General features: G+C 48.3%; 1 protein-coding gene across 6 annotated transcripts in view; it reads left to right on the plus strand.

Moving 5' to 3' along the window:
- The window catches only part of WBP1L (WW domain binding protein 1 like), an 85,915-nt gene extending 67,840 nt beyond the window's left edge, over nucleotides 1-18,075 (plus strand). For 2 of the 6 annotated variants that reach the window (XM_042961179.1, XM_042961180.1), the window contains 3 exons: nucleotides 3,578-3,680; nucleotides 14,296-14,457; nucleotides 15,807-18,070. In XM_042961179.1, coding sequence (XP_042817113.1) covers nucleotides 3,578-3,680; nucleotides 14,296-14,457; nucleotides 15,807-16,549 — 1,008 coding nt within the window. In that variant the 3' untranslated portion in view covers nucleotides 16,550-18,070. Of the gene's footprint in view, nucleotides 1-3,577; nucleotides 3,681-14,295; nucleotides 14,458-15,806 lie in introns of all 6 variants that reach the window. The other 4 variants (XM_042961181.1, XM_042961182.1, XM_042961177.1 and 1 more) reach the window with 3 other exon arrangements.
- Nucleotides 18,076-19,630: the final 1,555 nt, after the last annotated feature.

The following is a 19,630-nucleotide window of genomic DNA, read 5'->3' on the forward strand; positions in this document are numbered from 1 at the left end:
GCAGGGTCCTTACCTTTTCCTCCAGAGACAAAATGTTGACTCTGTTTGGTTTGGGGCTTTCATTGGATTTTTTTAAGCCACTGAAGTATAAGAAGCAACTGGAGAAGTATCACCTCAACCAAGGAAACTAAAGGTCAATAGTAAGAGCTCAGGCTCTGGGGTCGGATGAAAGAGGTTTGAACGACTAGAAAGTCGTATGACCTTAGGCGAGTTGCGCAGCCTCTCACAGCCTCAATTGCCTGATACTACCTACTTCATAGGTTGCTTTCAAGTTGAGATGGAGGAATACGTGTAAGGCATTTAGAACAGTGCCTGGCACATGGCAAGTGCTCAGTATACATTAGCTATATTATTCACCCCAGGTTGCGTAGCCGTTGTTTCATTAAGCAAACCAAGTGCTGTGTTCATACTGGGGATGGGGGAGGGGGGATGAGGAGACAGAGCTCCTGCCTATAGGGCGAGCACAATTCATTCTTTGGTTCATTCCCTGGAAAAAGGAGGTGGGAGGGATATTTACTGCCCACTCTTCAAGACTTGGCCTGAGCAACATAATATGTATATAAAGTGCTTGGAGATGCTTAGAAGCAAGGCAAAGAGGAATCATAAAAGGTGCTGAGAACTTTTCATATTTGAACCTTATCCATTGCATTCTCTCTAGTTTCTTTTTCCATTCTTCCTGTGTCTGGAGCAATCCACATTGCCAGTGAACTTCACTCTTCTGAAATCGTTTTGATTGAATGCAAAGTGCTATTTAGATGGGCTTTCCTGCCCAGCAATAATGGTTCACAGACTAATATTGATACTAAGAGGTCAGAGAAGTTAAGTCACTTACCCAAGGTCACATAGTTAATTAATAAGCGCAGTATAAGAGCTGGGCTTCAGACCCAGATCAACCTCTTAACCACTTCTGCCTCGCAGTGGATCTCGAGCCACCTGGAGGTGTTTGAGAGCTCTCCAGGTAATGCACGATTAGTCTCCTCGTACAGGGAAGGCTGGGAGAGTACCAGGCAGCATCCGTGCACTTCTGTTCTTTGCTGTCTCTTTGAATGAGAGGAGACAGATTTTAGCAGCTCTTGGGTTGACTCAAGGCTGCTGTGTGAGGGGATGGGAGGTGGGTAGGCTAATAAAGACTTCGGGTTGAAGGAGACACGAGAGAGCATCTTTGACTTCTCCTAGGGCTACTGAGTAACTTGTCCAGGTCCTGGTCCTCTGTGTTGAGGACCAAACCCAAGAAACCTAGAAACCCAGGGCTTTCCTTTCGCACCAGCAGGGTTCTGGAGGAGCTTACCTTTGGGACTCACATCTCAACTTACCCGCCTGGTCCTCCATTTCTTCCTTGCTAAAGGCCCATGAGCCCACTTCTTGTCTTCCTTAACTGTCCACCTGCTTTCCTTCATCCTGTAGCAGAAAGTGACAGTTTCCATCACCAGGGCCACCTCAGGCAGCCTGGGAGCTCTGTTGCGGGGCAGGGGAAGGAGAACAGGGATTGAGATTTACTGGGTAAAAAGCATTTGAGGAACCCTGGATTAGATGCTGCTGCTCCAGTTCTGCTCTCCCTGGAAAAGTGGAGGCAGAGCAGGAAAAAAGATCGAGGTCCTGTTTATACCGGGCTTCCTGTGGGGTGGGTGGGTGGGGAAGCCGAGAGAAAAGCTGACATCAGTAGGTCGTGAAGATTACCACTTGTTTAGATGTCAGACGAGTTCCACTCCATGCCTCACTTAGGAGCAGTTGACCGTCCAGTGTTCAGAGCCTGGACCTCGTCTGGTGAATTTTCCTGAGGCAGAAGTGTCACTGGATTCTTTCATGTGTTGGAGTGTAGGCAGCACGGCCTGTTTTAGAAACTACGCGGACACTTTGAACTGTGTGAGCCCGTGCCAGAAGAATGGCATTTCAGGGCCCGGTAAACTTGGGAGAAACTTTTTGATGTCCTTCTGAAAGCAATGTTTTCCTCTGAAGTCAAGGAGGGTGTGTTCTAGCAAAAGCAGCGAGGGAGCCCAGATCTGCTTTCTCCATGTGCACCAGGCCTCAGGGGAGACTCGTGACCAGACAGCCCCCGTCCAGGTGTTCCATTTTGCTTATGGTGGACGTGGGGAGGCGGGCCTGTTGACAGTGCTGTGAAACCCTCACTGTCAGAACTTACAAATGCCTTTCCCGTGTTTCCTTCTTCCCCCACCCCTTTACACAAGGCTGTGAGGCTCTTAGAGACCAGGAAACGCCTGAGCGTATGTGGTAGAGCCCTGCACCGAGCCTGGGATCTGGTCTTCAGCTGTGCCCTCTCCCGCATCCTCGCCTGTGACACCAGGCACTTGCATGGTCCCGCCCGGCCTTAGTCCTGTAGACGGTTGCTGGAGTGCCTTGTTTATACCCCTGGCCAAGAAGACAGTGGAGTGTAAAGTGAGGCCCAGAGAGGAGGAACTGACCGTGTGACTTAAGTTTCCACTGGCAGGCGTCCGCCCGGATGTACACTGTGGGCAGGGTCAGCCTGAGTAGCAGCAAATACAATACTGTGGTTTTAGTTTCTTTGCCGAGCAGAGTTTTTTTCCAACCTCGAGTTTCTTGAGGATGAGGACAATGTCTTATTTATCTTTGTATCCCATGTACCCAACGTGCTTGGCACAAAGACAGTGTCCAGTAAGTGGACATGTTACTTCTTTAAAATAAAGAAACGTTGAAAGCCAGATGGAGTACATGACTTATGTGCTCCTGTGTCTCCCCATATGTGTTGGGGGTCCACAGTACATTTGGGGCTGAAGTTCAGGTTGGCTGGTCGGGTATCTCATACCTTAAATGTGAAATGTCAAAAAAACATTTTCACCTCCATCCTCTTCCAGAGCTGTGAATAGAACTTGGCACCCTGCGAGGTGGTTACTCAGCAGTGCCCATTCTGGAGCCGTCCCTGACAAGGCACAGTGTGAATCCTAGGTCCAGTCAAGATTATTAAGAGATCATTTGATAAGCAAAAAATTATCTAGCAAGTTGAAATTGGACAAGGTTACCTGAGCAGGTTACCCCTTTTCTTAAGGGCGAAAATTTTAGTGGCAAGTTATTTTAGCTCTCTTTGGAATCACACTGTATTTGACCTTGAACAGTGTGTTGTTTCGAAGGACGGAATGACTGACTAGATGCTAATCCTAGAATATGTACCGCGTTAATTGTTCCAGGAACTTTCACAGAAAAGCTGGTTTTATTTAAAACATACTGCTCATTACACGAGAACCATCATCCTTTTACTGGCTGAGTTCAGCCCTGGAACGTGAAGGTGAAGTGTTTCTGTTCGGACATAAAGAAAGTGAGGCATCCATTTCCTGTCTGAGGAGAACTTCGCTGTTTACCAGTCAGCTTTGTGTGCTGAATCCTCTTCCCCCTTTAATAAACCTTGGTTGTTTTTTCATCAATCTGCTGCTGTTGTGTGGTTCTTTCTAATTTTTTTTTCCTTTGTGGAATGAACATTGGTATAGACCATCTTGATGGAAGGTGGGCAGACAACCAGGAAGAGGGTGATGAGAAGAAAAGTGACATTTGAAAACTATAATTTAATATGCCAAAATGTTTTTTCGATTTTTTTTTTTTTCTTTAGGATAAGGAAACCTGTGTGGGTACCAACAATCAAAGCTACATCTGTGACACAGGACACTGCTGTGGACAGTCTCAGTGCTGCAACTACTACTATGAACTCTGGTGTAAGTCCTTGCCCCCTGGGGCATCTGTGGCACTCCAGGGTGCTCCTGGTCACGGTCTCTGCTCATTGGGAAATGGTGGACTGGGCCATGTTTCTTACTCTCTTGGAGGAGGTGTTGCAAGTAGAAACTGTTGCTGGGTTCTAGATGCGATTCCTCTGTAGAGGACTGGTCCAGTGCCCTTTGGACACCATGGGCTAAAGACTAGAAAATATGGTCAGAGTCTTCTGAAGAGGCCATGGGTACGAGGTCTGCTGCAGGAACTCCTGCCTGGGGTTCTCTCTGACGCCACCTCCAGTGTGTCCTGAGCAGTGGTAACAATACACCCTTCCACGAGCCAGCCCAGACGCCCAGGCTTTGCCATCTTTGCGAAGAGAGGTTGCAGCAGCCAACCTGTGAACGCCAGGCGAGGCTTTGTGGAGAGCTGTAGTGTTGTTTTCTTATCACAGCCTTAAGGACTTCCAGGATTCCTCATAGAGCATCAAGGAGCTGCCTCTGTTTCTGAGGGTCCCTGTCAAAGGGATCACCTTCTCCTAGGTCCCTGCCCATGGAGCCCTCTCAGGGTGAGGGAGTCTAGAGGTTTAGCCCCTTTGTTTCTTTCCCATTTCTCAAGCTGAAGTGTCTGGAGGCTTGCTTCTCCAGTGCACCTCCCCTGTTAACTCTCAGCTAATTGCCACGTGCAGACAGTCCTCTTCTTGCCACTGGTTTGTTTGAGGCCATGAACTTGCACCTTTCAGGCTTGCCCAAGGGTGGCGACATCACCGTGATCTTCAGGGAGCGAGCCAGGTTCGAGGAGTTCACTAACACACTTTGGATTCCAATCTTCTCAAAGCTTGGATGAGACCCTACAGGATGCTGGACAACGAATCGGGAGGACAGGAGAGTCCTTAGGGCAGGGTCCCCAGGTGACCGGCACTGCACCGGTTCTCACAACTGTCTGTAGAGAGGAGAAACATTAGACTGTTTCCCCAGATAGTTCTAAGCTCCTGTCACTCCTTCTGTTTGGAAACAAACTGGGCTGGTTTGTCAAACTGCCTTTGCTGCCAGTGTCACCCTGTCCTTTCTCCCCTTCCTCTGTCTGATCTCCCCACTCCCTCCACATCAGTGATGTGGTCGGAAAGCTACAAGTGTTATTGTTTAGTATGGAAAGGAAATTAGATTCTTGGCTGGGCAGTCTCTCCCTCTAAATGTAAACGTATTTTGTAGCCTGTGGGAGTGGTTCCTTCAAACAGGACCTCTCCTCACCCTTATACTTCCCTTTCAAGGACTGAGGACTGGCTTGTCCTTTCTGAGGAATCCCAGGGGCGGTCAAATGCATACTTCCTTCCCAAGGAGACGACAGGGCTCAGGATGTCCCCACCATTCCTCCGTGAATATAAGCGACAGCAAAGGAGGGCCCAGAACTGTTGCTATTTTAGAAGGGGTGGGGCCGAGGGACTTAGTAGAGGACACAAAGTGCCAAGCAGGTGAACAGACTGTGTTTAAATGTTTTAAAATGTAGATAACCACAGGGTTCAAATTCTCCCTCCCACCCCTTGTTAAAACAAAAGTCGAAGCTGGGCTGCCAAAAAGCCACAGAGCTGCAGTTTGTTTTTCCGGGGCCTGGCCCAGGCAGCATCAGTTGTGGAGAGGCATGGGCTTGCTGATGGCCTCGCCTCAGACTGACAGAGCCTCCTGGGACCTTGGCGGAGCAGGCTCCGTAGCCACCAGAATTGGGTCACTGTCGTCAGGGTTGCGGGGGGGTGGGCAGCGGGGACAGGGAGACCCAGATGGCAGGGAGGCAGCCTGGGAACCAGGCACCTCATCCCAAGGGCTTAAAGAAAGCCAGAGGAGGAGCTGCTAAGTGGCTGATTATCTCCAGTTATGGTCAGCGGGGGAAAGGAGGAGGCTAGAGACCAGAGTCCGGACAGGGAGAAAAGACTCACCACTATATGAGTTGGTCCACGCTTTCTGAGTTCTGGAGGGATGGAGGTTATAAAAGCAAAACTGTCCTCATCAGTGCCCAAAAGTGACTTCTTAGTCAGGAGATGCCCAGTGAGTATTCGGCCTCCCTCAGAATTCTTTGGTTTTCTTCCTTATCGGGTCCTGGCCTCTGCCTGATGTGTGTATAGAGGGAAGTTGAGTGTTGGAATGAGCCCCTTCAATTCTTACCAAAGCTGCATTTTTGGGTGCCTGGGTTGCTCGGTTGAACATCCGACTCTTGGTTTTGGCTCAGGTCATGATCCCAGGGTCTTGGGATCGAGCCTCGAGTTGGGCTCTGTGTTGTGTGGAGCCTGCTTAAGATTCTCCCCCTTCCCATTCTCCCTCTGCCCCTCTCACCTGCTCGTGCGCTGTCTCTCTCTCTAAAAAAAAAAAAACAAAAAAAAAAACACCACCACCAACAAAAAAACCCCCTGCTTTTTGGTCGTTTTGAACCCCTTTCCTTCTGATTCTCTAAACTTTGTCCGAAATGCAAAAGGAATGGGCTTTGGGTTATTCTTTTTGTCTCTTTCCTTTGGAAGGAAAAAAAGTCTCAGCCAGGAAATCCTTGGAAGAATTTCTGTCAGACCGAGTACCTCTTTAACCACAGTTGCCTACAGGGAAGGCCTCAGGGAAAAAAGGGAAAAATGCCATTTCCACCAACCCTTTCATCTCTACTGAGCTGAATTTTCCTGTGTGCCGAAGTGTCATGCGTGCGTGCGCGCGCACACACACACACACACACACACGCACATACAGACCTTAGGCTTCATCAGCACCCTTTCTCCCTTTCAGTTGTAACCTAAGCCAGTAGTTATTACTGGGCCTGCATCAAATGGGAAGCGAAGGTCCTGTTTTAACACTAAGGCTATAAGGGCTGGTCATCATCATTATTGTTACCCCATGCATTTTTATGGCACTTGTACTTTAATTCATTATTCAGTCATTTATTCATTCAGTAAACCCTTACTCCAATGGTTCTCAAAATTTGGCAAGCATCCAAATTTCCTGGAGGGCTTATTAAAACACAGAGCTCTCGGCCCTGCTCCCAGTTTTTTATTCAGTAGGTCTGAGGTGGACTTGAGAATTTGTGGTCCTAACAAACTCCTACTTGATGCTCTGACCTCTTCTGTGTTAGAAACTGTGGGGAGTCATACATAATCCTTGCTGTCAACAGGGAATCTCCTAGCAGAGAGAGGAGATAAGACACAGCCCCCCACTAGTAACACTGAGAGTGGAATGTATGTGGCAGGACCACTGTGAATGTTCAGGAGAGTTTGCTTTGGCTAGCCAAGATTCAGGCAGCCTTCGTGGAAGAGGTGGGATTTGAAGTGCACCCTAAAGGGTGGATAGGATTTAAACTCATGAAGAACATAGGGGCCCCTGGGTGGCTTAGTCGGTTAAGCATCTGACTTCAGCTCAGGTCATGATGTCTCACAGTTCATGGGTTTGAGCCCTGCATCGGGCTCTGTGCTGACAGCTCAAAGCCTAGAGGCGAAACAGCCTCTAGGAATCTGAAACAAGATTCTGTGTCTCCATCTCTCTCTCTGCCCCTCCCTCCTCACGCTCTCTCTCTCTCTCTCTCTCTCTCTCTCTCTCTCTCAAAAATAAAATAAACGTTAAAAAAAAAATTAAACACATGAACATGAAGAAGGGTACAGTGGCTTTGCAGGCAGAGGAACAGCATAGGCCAGGACCCCATGGGAAAGAACATTGTACGTGTGGTGTTGTTCACCCTTCCCCTGGGCCTGTGGGGCTTGTCTGGGAAGGAGCAGGAAGTGAGCTAATGTGCACAGAGCTCTGCTACATATGAGGCACCGGTAAGGTCTTCAATCACATCGTCTCCTTTCACCCTGAGAGCAACCCTGCTAGGTACGCATATCATCCCCATGTGTCCTGACCCAAGGGCGTTAAGTAACTGTTCATTTGGATGCAGATGACTGGTAGCGTCAGTGTGCCTCACTCCAAAGCCACCCCCTTCCAGAACTATGAGCCAGACTAGAAGGTGATGGGCCCAGGTCGTGGAAGGTCCGGAATGTGCGTGTTTAATTTCCACCTGAGGATGCCCTTCATGGCACAAGTAGAGCAAAGAGGAAAACCAAAGGTGAGAGAGGCCACCAACATGCTCAAGGCTAAAGATCCTGAACCTGGATCTCCCGATTCTCATCCTAGGGCTCTTTCCACTCACCAAGCTACATTGTCCAGGGAGAGGTCAGAGCTGGGAATTTCTGCTCCTGAGATAATTTGAGGGACCTTCACCCGGCTATCGTTTTCCCTTGTCTGGGCCTTAGTTAGGGAGAGGGGAGTGTTTCTGGGCAGTGGAATCCCTCTGAGGTGACATGAAATTCTGTTTAAGACTGCCCCGCTTGTTTTCCACCTGTTAAATTTTCCTTTTTAGTTATCTTAAGATGTCCATTGTTGGGCTGCTTGTAAGGAAGGCCCATGGCATTTGCCACCCTTAGCAGGGTGGAGAGTGGGAAGCTGGGGCCTTCTTCTAAGCCCCGATTGGACCCCCACTTGCCCCGATTGGACCCCTGCTCCTAGAGGTCCAGGCTTCTGGACAAAAGTAGGTTCATCAGTAGTACTTGGGCTAGCTTTCCAATGAATGTAGCCAAGAACAGAACCTAGAAGCAGACTTTGGACTTGTTCCACTGTCACTTTTTTATGGAGTATTTTTTGGGGGGAATAAAAGAGGAATGGAAAGAAAACCCTTCCCATAGGTGGTCATACCTGTAACAAGAATAGTAGTAACAATCTAGAGAACTTATTATATGCCAAGCATGGTTCTGAGGACTCTCCATATATCAACTTGTTTATTCCTCACAGTGACCGGTAAGGTAGAAACTGTTATTCTCCCATTTTACAGGTGAGGGAAGTGAAAACAAAATTACCAAGGTCACAAAGCTAGGAAGTAGTTTTGTGAGCTGTGATTTGAATCCAGGTCACTGCCTCTTCCCTTCTATAACTGCAGTCATGCTTATAGGAAGCTTGTCCAGTCTTTCAGATGAACTTGTAAGTCTTCTGAGGTCTTCTGTTCCCTAATTCAGGCCTTTTCCACAGAGGCAGTGGCAGGAGCTCCTGCTGAGAGCTTTAAGGGGCCAGGGAGGTCACCCACCATCCTATGGTGTAGAAGGAGAGCTAATTTACAGTATGCTTTGGCTTCCTAATGAGGAATTTCCTGCCCCGTTGGGGAGTGGTGTTTTCCCAAGTTTATAGTGAACTCTGGGGCACATGACTCAGTTCCTACATTGAACTGTGATTGTTTTTCAAAACTTGTTTTCTGTTTTGCTTAGCATGACAAATGCTCCCCACCATGAGATCACAGCTTTCAAAGTTGTCATTGGGGAATGTAGTCTCTGGGTAGATGTGTGTTTGGAAAGGAGGGCATGCTTCTGTCTTTCTCTGTGTGTCTCTTTCATTAGGTTTTTCTTTTGTAAACTTTCTTCCTTGTTTGTGAAATCTAGCAAAAAGATCAAAAGTTTGTACAACTCCGGAGGGACCAGTCTGGATATTCTCCCTTTTAAACTTGGTGGGACATTACTTTGACTCCAGTGACTCCCAAGAGTCCACATTTTGTGAGGGCCAGACGAGAATGCCTTTTGCCTTCCCACATTAACCCCACCATTGGGACCAGCTCATTAAGGGTCTTTTCTGGACCTGTGCTAACACACCATCTTGCCACTAGTCGCATTCTGCTTCCAAGTTAGATTTCCCTCCGGTTTGACCCACACACATAATCTTGTCCTACTGTAGTAGAACTGAAGAGGGGTGTCTGGCTGGCTCAGTTGAAAGAGTATGCAACTCTTGATCTTGGGGTGGTGAGTTCAACCTCCATGTTGGGTGTAGAGATTACCTAAATAAATAAAAACTTAAAAAAAAGAAATGAACAAATTGGAACTCATTTTGAGACTTGTAACATAAATATAACATCACATAACTGGTACCTGGTAGGGAGACTTTTTCTACCTGTTATTCTACATGAAAAGAAGTAGGGTGGTGGAATTTCAATGGACGCATGAGTTGTCTGGTGCTGTCTTAGATATGACTAAGGCAGTTTTGCTAAGGGTGTGTGTTCTAGTTGTCTCATTTCTTCCCCCAGTCTCCTGCCCTGCCTAATTTTTCCTTTAAAAAAAAAAAAAATCTGTTTTTCTGTTATACTCCTAGTTTGGTGGATCTCAGTCTTTTTCTGGATGAAGGATTCCCTTAAGAATCTGATGAACATTGGGGCGCCTGGGTGACTCAGTTGGTTAAGCATCTGGCTCTTGGTTTTGGCTCAGGTCGTGATCTTGGTGGTTTGTGAGATCAAGCCCGGAGTGGGGCTCTGTGCTGACAGCGTGGGGCCTGCTTGGGATTCTCTCTCTCTCCCTCTCCCTCTTGCCCTCTCTCTCTCAAAATAAAAATACATAAGTATTTTTAAAAAAGAACAAAAAACAAAACATTAAAAAATAAAATCATGTTTCTTATGTAGTCTATAAAATGAGAAATACTGTCCCTGGATCATTTATATTGCAGCATAAAGGTTAAAAGTTGGTTTACCTTTTAGGTAAGAAACTACTGAAAAAAATGCCTTGGGAGGTAAAAACTAGTTGAGTTAGATGCTAGTTATCTAATGAGAGAATGTACGTTAAAGGTATACCAAGAAATATAAAGGATTGTGAGACTATGCTGGGCAGGTGAGAGAAATATAGGTAATATGGATGAGTGGTTAGCCCAGAAACTCTTAGACTGGACTCTAAAATGCATTTGGAAACCAGACTCTTCAGCAGAATGCACTGTACTTTTTTGTGCCACCAACCCCCAGCCCTGAAAAGGGTCACAGATCCAGATGGCAGGGGCTGAGGATGTTACGGGACAGCATCAGGGAACCACTTCCCTCCCAGAGCTCTTCTCTGGCCTCAGCACCATTTCTGAGGGCTCTTGTGATGGTGTTTATCCAGTCCTCAGTCAACCAGCAGCAGGAGAGAAAAATATAAGTGAAATTAAACAAAGGTCATTAGCGAGTCTGGGAAAGACCACAAGGGAGACTTCTTGACTTCAACTTATGTGTATGTTCTCTGCTTAGGAATGGGGTTTTTCAGGGCGCCTGGGTGGCTCTGTTGAGTGTCCAACTTCGGCTCAGGTCATGATCGTACGGTTTGTGAGTTTGAGCCCCACATTGGGCTCTGTGCTCATAGCTCAGAGCCTCGAGCCTGCTTTAGATTCTGTGTCTCCCTCTCTCTCTGCCCCAACCCACTCGCATTCTGTCTCTGTCTCTCTCAAAAATAAATAAACATTAAAAAAAAAAATGGTAGGGGTGCCTGGGTGGCTCAGTTGGTTAAGCGTCCAACTTCGGCTCAGGTCATGATCTCATGGTTAGTGGGTTCCAGCCCCGCATCAGGCTCTGTGCTGACAGCTCAGAGCCTGGAGCCTGCTTCAGATTCTGTGTCTCCCTCTCTCTGCCCCTCCCCAGCTCATGCTCTGTCTTTCTCTGTCTCTCTCTGTCTCTAAAAAATAAATAAACGTTTAAAAAAAAAAAAAAGAAATGGGGTTTTTCTGTTTGCCGATGGGATAAAGGGAAAAAATCCTCAGCCCATTGTCCTCCGCCTGTTCTCTGGTTGGGAGGCCTCAGGAGAAGGTTCCATTGAACACTGACATGTGCTGAAAGCAATTAGGTGTCATACATACAATGGTGTTGCCCGCCTGCCAGGGCCAGGCTGCTGTACCACTGTCCCGTTTCATTGTGGTGGCTTTGTGAGAAGATTCAGCAGGGACACCCCTGGGGGACAGAAAGAGCCATTGCCAGAAGCCACACCCTAAATGTCAGTGCGATCTTTTGGAATATTGTATTCTGGTACAAATGGGGAATAAAAGCAGGTTTATTCACATACAAGTTTGTTTGGGGGAAAGGAGGGCTTTTTTTTTTTTTTTTAAGTAAGCTCTGTATCCAGCACGGGGCTCAAACTCACAACCCTGAGATCACACAGTCTACCGAATGAGCCAGCCAGGAATCCCAGGGCTTTTTTTTAGAATTTATTTTAAGTTATTTTTATTCTTAAAAAATTTTTTTCTTAGATGTTTATTTATTTTTGAGAGAGAGAGAGAGACAGAGATGAGTGGTGGAGGGGTAGAGAGAGAGGGAGACACAGAATCCGAAGCAGGGTCCAGGTTCTGAGCTGTCAGCACAGAGCCTGATGTGGGGTCTGAAACTCACAAACCATTAGATCATAACCTGAGCTGAAGTCAGACACTTAACCGACTGAACCACCCGGGCGCACCCCTCCACCGCCCCACCTTTTTTTCCTTAATAATCTTAACTCATTCTGATAAGAGATTCATGTGAAAATACTTAAGTTCTAAACACAAATTTATCATCACAAAGCAGGTAATCAAAAATACAGGTAGCATTTGTAATAGAAAAAATTGAAATTAATCAGGTGTAGAGAACAAATGAACAATAATCTGTTCTTAGTAACAACTCACCTTACAATTGTTCCTCAGATAAATTTTTTATTGAGAACTATATATATCCTTTTTATTTTTAAGAACTACATGTTCACCTTAGAGAAATTTGAAATGCAGATAAGCAAAAAACAGCAGATCTAATACCAGAAAATCTACTATCCTGTCATCCAGGTCAAAGGTGGCTTCGCTTTTTTTTTTTTTAATGTTTATTCATTTATTATTATTTTTTAATTTTTTTTAACGTTTATTTATTTTTGAGACAGAGAGAGACAGAGCATGAACAGGGGAGGGTCAGAGAGAGAGGGAGACACAGAATCTGAAACAGGCTCCAGGCTCTGAGCGGTCGGCACAGAGCCCGACGTGGGGCTCGGACCCACGGACCGCGAGATCATGACCTGAGCCGAGGTCGGACGCTTAACCGACTGAGCAACCCAGGCGCCCCTATTTATCTATTTTTTGAGAGAGGGAGAGAGAGAATACCGAGCAGGCTCTGTGCTGAACATCACAGAGGGGCTCAGATTCACAAACCATGAGATCGTGACCTGAGCTGAGATCAAGGGTTGTATGCCTAACTGAGCCACCCAGGTGCCCCAGGATCATATTTTATGCTGTTTTGTATTTTGCTTTTCTTTTCTTTTTTTTTAATGTTTACTTATTTATTTTGAGAGAGAGCACACACGCGTACAAGTGGGGGAGGAACAGAGAGAGAATGAGGGAGAGAATCCCATGCAGGCTCTGCACTGCCAGCACAGATCCTGCTGTGGGACCCAAACCCACAAATTGAGATCACGACCAGAGCTGAAATCAAGAGGCACTTAACCGACTGAGCCACCCAGGTGCCCTGGTTTTTTCACTTAATGTTAGAAACATCTCTATATGTCAAAAGTACGATTCTATGAATATTTTTAAATGATTTATGTCATTTCATTGTGTGAATACATTACCAGAAGAACTTAAAAACCTATCTAGAAATTTATTATTATTATTTTTTAAGTAATTTCTCCTCCGAATGTGAGGCTTGAATTCACGACCCAAAAGAGGTCTATGCTCCACTTACTGAACCAGCCAGGCATCTTCCCCTCTTAATTTTTTAAAGAAAGGACAGCAAAAATATAAAATTGGTCACAGACATTTTTAAGTTTAATTTACTTTGTTTCCAGGTTTATAATTTTAAGGGCAAAATTGAAATTTCTTCTAATCCTACCACTTAAAAATAAGTCACTATTTTTGTGTTTTTCCTTCCAGTCTCTTCCCCTCCGTGTGTGTGTGTGTGTGTGTGTGTGTGTGTGTGTGTGTTTCTTTTTTTTTTTTTTAACAAAATTGCTCAAGGATTTTCTGCATACATTTGAAGATTGGAGAGGGGTCTTATATTGGGGTTTGCAAAGATTCTCTGAGTCTGACCCAAGAGAACACAGTGGGAAACAAGAAGAAATAATCGGCCTGGAGAAGGGGAGGCTGCTAATGGCCCTGAGTCTAATGTAATCACAGGCCAAAGGGAGGTGGGGGTGTTATTTGCAACTGTAGGGGATGGAATTGTACTGGATTATATCAAGAGCAGAGGAAGTCATTTACACTCTCTAGGGAAGAGATGGACCTGAGGCGATTAGAATTTTTCCAAGTATAACTTTAGTGACTTGTATTACACCAGTGTGCGTGAAAGAGAAAAAGCCCGTGATCTTTTTGGTGATATCAAGAGAATCCTAAGAATTCTCTTATCAGGCAGCCCCTCCAAGGCCCTTTGCAGTTGCTAATCCACTGGGATTTTGAGGGGCTCTTTGCTTTTGGTGAGTAGCCTCATATAGCAGCAGGAAGTGAGGCTGTGGACTGGCCGTACGGTACTGAGCAGGGCTTGGAGGTGGGGGTGGGAGATGCGTAATAAGAAGGGCCGAAGCATTTGTGCCCGGGACAAAAAGAGGAGGAGTGTGCTGTCCTAAAAGGTGAGCATATTTCATGCCCACCAAACCTAACACGTAGGCCCAGCGGTGCCAGACAGGTGCCTGTCACCCTCTCCCACCCCATCTTTCACTCTGGCACAAGCACGTGTGAAAATTGAACACCGGTTCCAAATACGAATTCACTCGGTGAGGCCCGACAGTGCCAGCCTCGACCAGGTGGGCACTGTCTGGGGCCCCCCCTCCCCCCCCCCGCTCAGAAAGCTGCCCCTCTGGCTCCTGTTCACCCGCTGCGTGTGCCTCTCTGCCTTCCTCCCCGCCCCCAGGGTTCTGGCTGGTGTGGACCATCATCATCATCCTGAGCTGCTGCTGTGTGTGCCACCACCGCCGAGCCAAGCATCGCCTTCAGGCCCAGCAGCGGCAGCATGAAATCAACCTGATTGCCTACCGAGAGGCCCACAATTACTCAGCGCTGCCATTTTATTTCAGTACGTACACGAAAAGCCGCCAACCCCCCCCCCCCCCCGCCCCCCGCCGTCCCCAGGGAGGACACACACACACAGACTGTGGGCCCCAGTGGGCCCTCTTACCCAGCACAGCACAGAGTCTTGCAGCTGTGGGAATGAGGGGCACTCCCCTTCGGCACAGAGGAGCATGTGAAAGCCGCTGGTCCGGTCCAAATCCACACCGGCCATGTTCTGACCAGGTTTCGGATCCTTTAGCAAATTATTTTTTTAAGGCAGATGGTCAGAGGATGTATGATGTGAGTAAATCAAGGTTTAGATTCCTGTGGCCTGAAATCCTTCCATTTTGCTAACTGCCCTGTGATATGCCTGAGCCAAGGCTGCCATAAAAGAGGCAGATGGTGGCTGTGGCGGGGGGGGGGGGGGGGGGGGTGGTGACACTGGGACTTCCTGAGAACCAAGAAACGTGGTGACTCACTGAAGGACACTCACGTGACTTCCCTGGGGGGGTTCTTCACACATGACCTCTCAAAAGGTCATTGGAGGCCCAGCTTGTCCAGAGCCATTCTACAGTGTGTTCTGTAAAAGAAAGTGGCCACAGGTGTGGAATTACACATCCGGAAGCATTAAGTGCTTAGCACAGTGCCCGGCATATAGTAAGTGCTCAGTAAATGCTAGCAGTTATTGTTATAACCAGACCATCTGTGCCTTGAGACATTCAGCACATTCGAAAGATAATAAGCCTTGGTTGGCAGGACCCTCACCCTTCGCTGGTAACCCACCCGCTCCTGATCTGAGTCAGGATGAGGCTTGGTTTGTCTCTCTAGACCACCTCTAGCCACACTAGATTGAGGGACAACACAGATTTCTACCCTCCCAGAAAAAAGGACCCTTTACATCTGGAAAGGTGGTGGGGTGGGGAGGGGGGAAAAAAACGTTGTCAGGAAGTCTTAAATTAGGGTCCCTGACCCTGAGGCCTTATGGGACATAGATGCAAGAAACATGAGACAAGAAACATGAGACTTGGGGGCATGTGGAAACAGATCCGTTCCTGGCAGGAACGATCTCTTGGCCATCCACCACACTTGCCTAACCTCTGCCTTAACTGCAGACAGGCAGAAGTCTTGCCTATGAAGCAGCTTTAGGGGCTCTCAGATTTCAAGAAGCTAGATTAGGTCACTCCCAGTCTGTCCCTCCTCCTCAGCACAGTTGTCCCATCCCCCTGCCCTGCCTGCAAGCAGGAGCTGTAGCTGTCACTTCGCGGGTATGGGGGGTGGGGATGGGGAAGAGGCATATGTTTAGTGCAAGCTTTGCAGTCTGCCCTACAACAATTGCCAGTGCGGTAATTTCTCCTCCCTGCCTCCCCATTTTAGGGTTTTTGCCAAACTATTTACTACCTCCTTATGAGGAAGTGGTGAACCGACCTCCGACTCCTCCCCCACCGTACAGTGCCTTCCAGCTACAGCAGCAGCAGCAGCTGCCTGCGCAGTGTGGCCCCACAGGCGGCAGCCCCCCGGGCGCCGATCCCACCAGGGGCCCCCAGGGGGCGCAGAGCAGCCCCTTGTCGGGGCCCAGCAGAAGCAGCACGAGACCCCCGAGCATCGCTGACCCTGAGCCCTCCGACGTGCCAGCCAGCACAGCAGCCACCAAAGCCCCTGGGATGGAGCCCAGTGGCTCTGTGGCCGGCCTGGGAGAGCTGGACCCTGGGGCCTTCCTGGACAAAGATTCCGACTGTAAGGAGGAGCTGCTGAGAGATCACAGCTCCGAGCAAGGCAACGCCCTCCCCGATAGCAAAGACAAGACTCCTGGCCGACATCGCCGCTTCACGGGTGACTCGGGCATCGAGGTGTGTGTGTGCAACCGGGGCCACCATGACGACGACCTCAAAGAGTTCAACACGCTCATTGATGACGCTCTGGATGGGCCCCTGGACTTCTGTGACAGCTGCCACGTGCGGCCCCCCGGCGACGAGGAGGAAGGGCTCTGCCAGCCCTCCGAGGAGCAGGCCCGAGAGCCCGGGCACCCGCACCTGCCACGGCCGCCCGCGTGCCTGCTGCTGAACACCATCAATGAGCAGGACTCCCCAAACTCGCAGAGCAGCAGCTCCCCCAGCTAGAGCAGGCCCTGTCTGTGGCCTGAGAACTTGGCACAGCAACCAGGGTAGGGGGGAGCACCATGACAGAAGCATTAAGTGACTTTCAGAAAAAGTGGTACAGCCACTTCCGTTCTTTGCCCCCCGCCCCTTGCTCCTGCATTTTCCTACGTCTCCAGCTACAGCTGGGGGTGTGGATGCCTCTCTGCCCACAGGAGCACAACGTTGTGGAGGGCTGAGAGGTTGGTTCGTTCTGTGACTCATTCCTCATATCCCACCCTGTCCCCCCTTTTCTCTTTTCAAGTCATATCTCAGTACCTGCTTGGGTCAGAGAGATGTGTGTTTCAGAAGCCCCAAGGAGGGGGCTGAGACTGTGCCCTGAGGTGACTTTGGTGGTGGAGTGGATTTATGCTCTGGTGTTCATTTAAGAGAACTTTGCTGTGTCTCAGCCTGGGAGAGGTGGCAGGTCTCAGTCCTGGGTGAATAAGGAAGGCCGCAGAGGCCCAGGGATTGTCACCCCTTGCTGCCAATGTCTGCAGAGCCAGAACTGGGCTCGTCCTGGGGGAAGAGGAGAGCTGATAGGCAGTTGTGTGGTAGGTTGGTGGGGGGCTTGCTGCTCTCAGATTCCAGGTGATCAGGTCAATGTACCACTGGGCATCCTTGAGGGGCCCTTCCCAGCAGGTTTTGGCTGGCCACAGGACTGGTTCAGTGTGGAACATCACATCACCTTCTTTTTGGTTTCTCTTTAAACAACAACAGAGCTGAAAACAAGAACTTTATCAGTGGGGGCAGGCCAGAAAAGGGAAGTCTGTGGCTCTATCCCAAGTTGACCTTTCAAGAGCCTGGCTGCCTTTGAGCCAGGAGGAGATGCTTCCTGGGCAGGCTTGGGGCTATCTTGAACTTCTGTGGAACCGTAGGAGGCCCTAAGCCGTGGCAGTGGATCTGGGTGCAACTCTCCGCATCTCTGTCCTTTGCTCTGTGCCTACGGGTGACCAGGGTCCTCCCCCACCCAAACACATAGTCTGCAGGCCTTCATGTCTCGCTGTTCTCTATGAACAAATGAGGAGGCTGTGGGTCCTCAGAAAGAGTGGTCCCATAGCCTGGCTTTTACACAGTATTTTCTCTTGATTCTGAATACGTTCTTCTGGGGGTTTTTTTGTTTTTATTTTTTTTAAACTGACCACTCGGAAAAAAAAAAATGCCTTGGTTATCTGTGGTTTTCATGCCCTTTCCCAGTCCTTCCCCAGCCCCCTTTTTGAGTGGGGTAACTATTTTTGTAGCCTGTGTAAAGAGCCTAAGTGGCCCCGGTAGGAGGGTGAAGGCAGTGGTCCAGAAGGCCTGCAGGATCCTTATTACTGTAGTTGAGCTTTGATAGGAATAACCTGAATGGAGAAAGCAAACAGCTAAAACTAACATTCCCTGTCCAGTGCTGTTCATATGAAGAGTTTGGTTCTTTCCCCCTCTCTTGAACGATGATATTCACATTAGGCATTGACGTTGCAGTAAGAAAGGAAATATATATATATATATATATATATATATATATATATATGTACAAATATATATATATATATATATATATATATATATATATATATATATATATTTGTACAAAAATAGACAAATCCAAGGCTGTGAGGTGAACGAGTGTCTGCGTTTGGAGTCCACAAAACCAAAATCCATGTTGAACAAAGTGAAGTCTGTGTACAATGACTTTTTGGATAACCTTTGTGTGTCTGTCCATTGTGTGTGAGCCCCCAGCCCTGTTTTCCTGTGAATATACTTTGAATGGCAGCCATTGTGCTCACGTCGACCACACGTTCGGAGCAGAAATGGCGCTCTCAAGGTAATTTATTTTACACATTTACTGTTTACTGAACAAACGTCTGACTGTGTACTCGGGTGTATCCAGCAGCATTGTCAATGGCAGGCCTCCCCCCACCCCCCCAGCCCCGCGTCTGCCAGAGACAACTGTGCTCGAAGTAGAGGCTTTCCTCTACCCATCACTGCAATTTGCACATCGCTCCGTGGACACTCGGAGGCCTGTGTTCTGTTCCCTGTAAATGGAAACGTGCTCTGAACCTGTCTGCCCCCCTTGGCGCCTCCTGGCCCTAGGTGTCAGCCCCCAGGGGGTGTTCAAAACCACTCGGCACAGAAGGCGAAGGCGGAACTTCAGACAGAAGCTTGATTGGATCTTCAGTGACAAGCTTGGACTAGCTGTGGCCCAGACGTCAGCCCTGTGCCCGGAATTGCCAGGAGAGTTTGGGAGACACCGCAGAGCCAAAGGGCTTACCTCTCTCTGCCGAGGTCCAGTGTCGTGCAAGCAAGCCCGTGTGTGGCAGGAGTGGGTGGGAGTGTGTCAGCAGCCCTCAGATGCCTTTCCTTCCACCGTTGTTGTTGTTGTCGTTGTTGTTTTTTAAATAAAATCCCAAACAACTCACTGAAGGATTCACCAGAATGAATCCTTCTTCAGTTAACTGATCAAATGGATGAAGCCTGGCCCTCTCAAGCTTCCTTCCCCAGTTGGGAGTGGGGAACTGGCCTGCGTGTTAACTGTTGGGGTCACTGCAGCGTCCTGCCCTAAAGGCATGAGAAGAAGAAAATGGAGCTGCCGGAGCCGGGCTTGATTCCAGGGGTCACAGTCCGGCCCCTGCCAAGGGGGGGGCTCCCCTGCCAGGAGAGAGGTGGAAATAGGGAGCTGAAGGACTAGTCAGGGGGCCAGGGAGATTTGACTGAATCTGGTTTTCCAGGTGAACAAGAAGGAAGGGGTTGGTCTGGTCGAGGGTTTGGTGCTACAGTCAGAAGATTTGCAAATGCTAACACATTCCTGTGTGAGGCACATCACCATTTGTCAGTTCTTGTGAATATGTGTATTTTAAGCAATAAGATTCAGCTGGTCAGACTTTTCTGGGCAGTCTCGGTGACGCATTTCCTGTGCTGTGATTGTTCTGAAGACAGAGTGGCTCTAACCACTGTGAGAAGCCCAAATAAAATCGATCCCAAAAACGCGACTGTTCTTTTTTTCTTGCAGCACTTTGGGTTTTTGTTGTTGTTGTTGTTCCCCTTCCTCATACTTCAAAGGCTCATCCTGCGAGATTCCTAGCT

This window comes from Panthera tigris, chromosome D2 (genome assembly GCF_018350195.1).
Source record: "Panthera tigris isolate Pti1 chromosome D2, P.tigris_Pti1_mat1.1, whole genome shotgun sequence".
Classification (NCBI taxonomy): domain Eukaryota; kingdom Metazoa; phylum Chordata; class Mammalia; order Carnivora; family Felidae; genus Panthera; species Panthera tigris.